The sequence below is a fragment of the Frankliniella occidentalis genome, unplaced genomic scaffold (assembly GCF_000697945.3).
Source record: "Frankliniella occidentalis isolate FOCC.00 unplaced genomic scaffold, Focc_3.1 Scaffold349, whole genome shotgun sequence".
Taxonomy (NCBI): domain Eukaryota; kingdom Metazoa; phylum Arthropoda; class Insecta; order Thysanoptera; family Thripidae; genus Frankliniella; species Frankliniella occidentalis.
In genome coordinates, this window is record NW_026267472.1 from 212,172 (window position 1) to 217,140 (window position 4,969).

The 4,969-nt window shown below is 43.4% G+C and overlaps 1 protein-coding gene across 1 annotated transcript in view; it reads right to left on the reverse strand.

Moving 5' to 3' along the window:
- LOC113214272 (uncharacterized) overlaps positions 1-4,969 on the reverse strand; it is a 61,806-nt gene that overhangs the window by 46,488 nt on the left and 10,349 nt on the right. The window contains exons 2-3 of the mRNA XM_052274196.1: positions 4,069-4,178; positions 40-267 (exon numbers count right to left, since the gene is read on the reverse strand). Coding sequence (XP_052130156.1) covers positions 40-267; positions 4,069-4,140 — 300 coding nt within the window. The 5' untranslated portion in view covers positions 4,141-4,178. The remainder of the gene's footprint in view (positions 1-39; positions 268-4,068; positions 4,179-4,969) is intronic.

Sequence of the window (4,969 nt, forward strand, 5' to 3'; positions counted from 1 at the left end):
ATCTTGAGATGTTTAAATGTTTAAAATCCAAGCACCCACCGTGAAGATTGCCCATGGCACGTCAAGTCTTGTGAGAAGCCTAGACAACCACTCGCCTCCGCTCCCTGCAGAATGCTCGGGCACGTGGCTCTGGTCCAGACGTCCCCGGATCAAAAAGGTGACGTGTCCGTAAGTGAGGTCATCTTTGTCGCGGATGCCCGACATGGCAGCGTTAACAAGATGCGACGCACATGACTCCCATTCCCGTCTGTCCATGCCAGCACTCATCTAGAAGACAAACATTGTTTACTACATTGAACTGCAGAACAGGCATGTCAGTCAGCAGCATTCGAATATAATGGCGTACACACCAAATCTTGAGATTGTCAACCCACCCCTGGCATATCCTGAGGTGAAAATCACTAGGGTTCGTAGCGTACGGACTATTTCGTGGTATTTCTCCTACCATTTCGGTTATTTCTCCTGCCATTTCAGCTACTTCCCGCCCATTTCGGATTATTTCAGGCTATTTCGCGCCATTTGGGAGTATTTCAGGGGTATTTCGCGACAATGTCACCGACTATTTCGCGTCTGTTTCGTGCTTATTTCGCTCTATTTCGCCTTTAATTCGGACTATTTCAGGGGAAGGTGTACGAACTATTTCGCAAGTGATTTCCCCTTCGGCATATCCATGTAATTTTTTTACGTGAAATGACACAAAGTGAATCAGCGAATGTAGAGGGATTGAAATTGGATTTCGCGATTTATCGGCAAAATCCTCCCCGCAGCCCTGCCATGGTCCACAGCCGCCGTTGATAGGCAACAGCGGGGAGGGGAGGGGGCGATTACTTAGAGGTACAGCTTTCAAAGAGGAGTTCGTGTGTGTGTAGGTAGCAGGGCTGGCACACTCAATTAAATTAAATACTGTACACTTTGTGGTTCACAATATATTGCACGGACTGAATATTAAGCACAAGTGCAAAATCCAATTTGCGCAAAATAAGCACCCAAAGTGCAAAACCATGCAAAATGAATTTTGCATTTTGTACGTTTTTGAGTAAACACGCTTTTGCACTATTGTGTAGAACTGATTCCCAAATTATGCAAAATGTTCATCACAATTTGGAACCTTTGAAGGCACTGTTGCCACATCGGCAAGCACGGTTGACAAGTCGTGTAGGCTCACAGATTACTGCTGGGCAGGCACAAAATCCACCCAGAGTGCGTGGAAAGGGGGTGGGGGACGGGACTACACTAAACGCTCAAGTTACTCCCACGACGAATATGTTTAGGCTGTAGTGCATATGGGCCTAAAAACTCCAAGATGGTGGAGGACGTTTTTTGTCAGGTCTCAGTTCTTCTCTATTTATTTAAAATTTGAGTGAAAATTTTCGTTGGGGACTTTACGTGATAGGTCACTACAGGCTCCCAGAGCCTCCCAGAGCATTTCCAATACCGCTGTGGTGACAAACTGGAGACATCGACATACGACAGCCGAAGAAAAGCGAAAACGAGATCCGCCGCCGCAGCGCACGCACAGCGTGCTCGGATCGACCCACCGACCGGGTCAATCCCAGCCCCCTGCGTCGGCGGATCTCGTTTTCGCTTTTCTTTGGCTGTCGCATGTCGATGTCTCAAGATTGTCTGTTGAATATTCCATGGAATCTTGCTCCATGGAAAACACATTTCCATGGTAGAACACCAGAACGCCCATGGAAACAGACACCACATGGAATATGATGCATCTTGCATGGAAAACGGACCTCTATCCATGGAAAAGAGATCATGGAATTCCAAGGTGTCCATGCAATTTTTGGATTGGGCTTTAGGTAAAATAGTAGGTATTTTTGCACTTTTTCGCACTTTTGCATTTTTAACCGAATATAATTTCGCACAATTTTGCATTTTGAATTGAAATATTTCCCTTTTTAACTGTGCACTTATAAAGTACAAAACTATCGCACAGGAAAGTATAATTAAATTTAGTATGCCAGCCCTGGTATGTAGGGGTTGCAAGGGAAGTGGTCAGGTCCTGTCGGGCTAGCATTACTGAAAATACTGGAAGTGAGGTCATCTCAGTGAGATCATCGCAGTGAGATCATCTCAGATGTCTGAGCTGAACAGAGCGAAATTTTTCTACTTTCTATAATTTAGTAATGACGCGTAGAAACCTCGCTGTAATGGAATTCGAAATTCTTATTCAAACTAAGAGATGTTAAATTGAGGAATCCTTACACAAAAAGAGCGAGGTTGCCCCCCAATTATCACTGAAATACAGTGATATTCCTTAACCTATTACCCTGAGAAAAGTTTTGGTCCCGAGCACTTAACATTTTGTTTGGACGCACTAAACAGCTTTGTCCTGGGTGCCAATGTTTTGATGCTGAACTTCAAAATTTAGTAATTTAGTGTGGTGGAAACTAACCTTTTCGTGTCCAGAACAAAGTAGGACCGAGTAGAACGCATCAAGCAATCGTCTAGTGCACGGCAGGAAAAAGTTTTCTCAGTGTGCTGTTATCGATCGCGCGAGCGAGGAAATCAGACCTCGCTCTGCAGAGAGCGACAAGAAATGAAGAGAAACTACTCGTTCCTTTACATTTTGCAATTTTTTTGAGGATTGTAGCTGCACTTGTTTCGGTTGAAGATATGGCAATTACAAGGAAGGCGTGTTTTAGATCCGAAATATGACTTCTGAACCTAATTTGGATCAGCGAAATTACGTTCGCAGCTAAATCTCTAATGTACCCATAACCCATTGTATACCACCTGGGTTTCTCTTAGTACCCTTAAATATGTTTTGACACTCGCCCGAAACATTGACGCTGTTGTCATTCTGATATCTTTGTAAAGAAAAAGGTCGATTTTCAAAGATTCTCTCCACCACTAAAACTTATGTCTGTGGGTTCATACTCAGCCTGTCGTCCACACAACACACCCAGCCTCATGATAGCGAGTCAAGAGACAAAAGTAAGGTTTCTTTTTCTAGAAAAAAATTAAGGCACCTAAATTTTAGTTCTTTAAAGAAATTGCAAACGGTTGATCCGAATTAGGTACTGATCCGAAATAGGTTCAGTTACTCTAATTTGCAGCAAAAAAATATTTATTTTTCAAAGGCTCCAAATTGTTGGCTGAGCGATTAGCGAAGCCCATTACTCCACTGACCGGAAAAGTTTCATTCTGTTTGTTTGTCTGTCTGTCCGTCTGTGCGCACGACAACTCGAGAAAGAATTGAGATAGCGACCTGGGATTTTCAGGGTCGTTTTGTATCATAAAAAGACAGATCGAGTTCGAAGATGAGCACTCTGGCTCAAAAATTGACTTTTTAAAAAATCAATAACCGCAGGTAACAAAATATTACTTTTTTCAAATATTTCTTAATGGTCTCCTAATGGGTAACTCGTGAAAGAAGAGCCCAATGGGCGAAAATTTCGTCCGTTTTGCTCTATCTTGTACCGTTTCGGCGCTATGAGGCATTTCTTGGCGAAAACAACGTGAAAAAGACAAAATGGTCTATTTAATCGTTAAAAAGGCTCTGTGTCACAGAATTGTAAAGGGAGTAATACTTCAACCACACATTAAGGGTCGAACCATACCCTCTATTCGGCTTTAGGGTCCCTAGATTACCTAGTATCACTAAAACGTTGATTTTTACATAACAATCTGTCAAAATTCGAACTTTTAATGAAAACCTTTACCGAACAGCAGAAGTTTCATATCCCTAATTTTAGAGTAATGTGGCCTTTACAAATGGTTTCAGTATCTCAAATTTTGGGCCCGGATGGCCCTGTTTTCCTATATCCTCCCATTTGCTCGTCTCGGGTGTCAGCGCCGCAGGCCTAGCTATATGTGCGCCAGGCGCGTCGCAGCGTAACAGTGTTTCGTGAGATCGCGAAGCCTGTTACGCGAGACGTGGTCTGGCGTACATATAGCTAGTTTATAAATTAAGTGCAGGCAGTTTATGTGGGTCGAATTTATAACGAATTTCAAGCGTGCCTCAAGAAGAGCCACTTGTTATAGTTTTTACGGATAAATAACGTTGGCAACGTAACATGAGTGGTAAGTTACGGAGACATGCTCTTTTACTCTTACCTGTCTACCTGAGACGAACGGAATTGAACACACAGACATTAGCAGAACGTGGGCAAATGATAACCGGACCATGTTGCGTAATAATGCCGACTGCTTCAGGACTCCTTACACTGTAAATGACGCACACAGAACAAAAGGAGTCAGTAACGCTTGAACATCCCTCAATGGCCCATGTTTGGACCGTCACCTCCGCAATTTCTCTGTAGACCCCATGTGGTTAGGTGGCCTACGGTTGCGTTCGAAAGAGTTAAGTTTTATTTTGAGGCATTTTCAGTAGACTATTTGCACGAAAATTAAAGTTATGGCGATGATGGGATAATGGAGGTTATGCATATGGAAACCTAGGACCGAGGGGTGCCTAACTCCATAAAAATGTTTACATCAGATTACCAAATTCCGAAGATTACCTTAGATCACAGCCAGAGAAGCATTAAGTTTGATTCGACCAAATTACGGTTGCAGGAAACATAATTTCGTTCCTGAAACCAAGTTCGTTATTAACTACCTGAGCGGAAGTAGAAGAACAAAAACGGAAGATGGAAAGGCGCCCGCACTCCTCCCCGCCTGCCCTCCACTTCTCCCCGGGCGCTCCCCCACTCCGCCCAGCGGAGGAGAGGGGGACGGCCCGGGCGCCTTTCCATCTTCCGTTTTTGTTCTTCTACTTCCGCTCAGCGCTCTAGACCAATACCCTATTGATTTGTTGTTTTTTTTTTGTCCATCATTAAGATGCAAATTCCTCACTTGCTAGATTCAAATCTGCATCCGGTTGAGATGTGCATAGAAACGCATCTTTCTATGGACACTGTGAAAAATTGTCGTACGGGTACAGGAAAATTTTCCATGGAAGAAGTCGTACAAGTACAATCTAAAATTGTACAATTTACTAGCCCTATGTATCGAC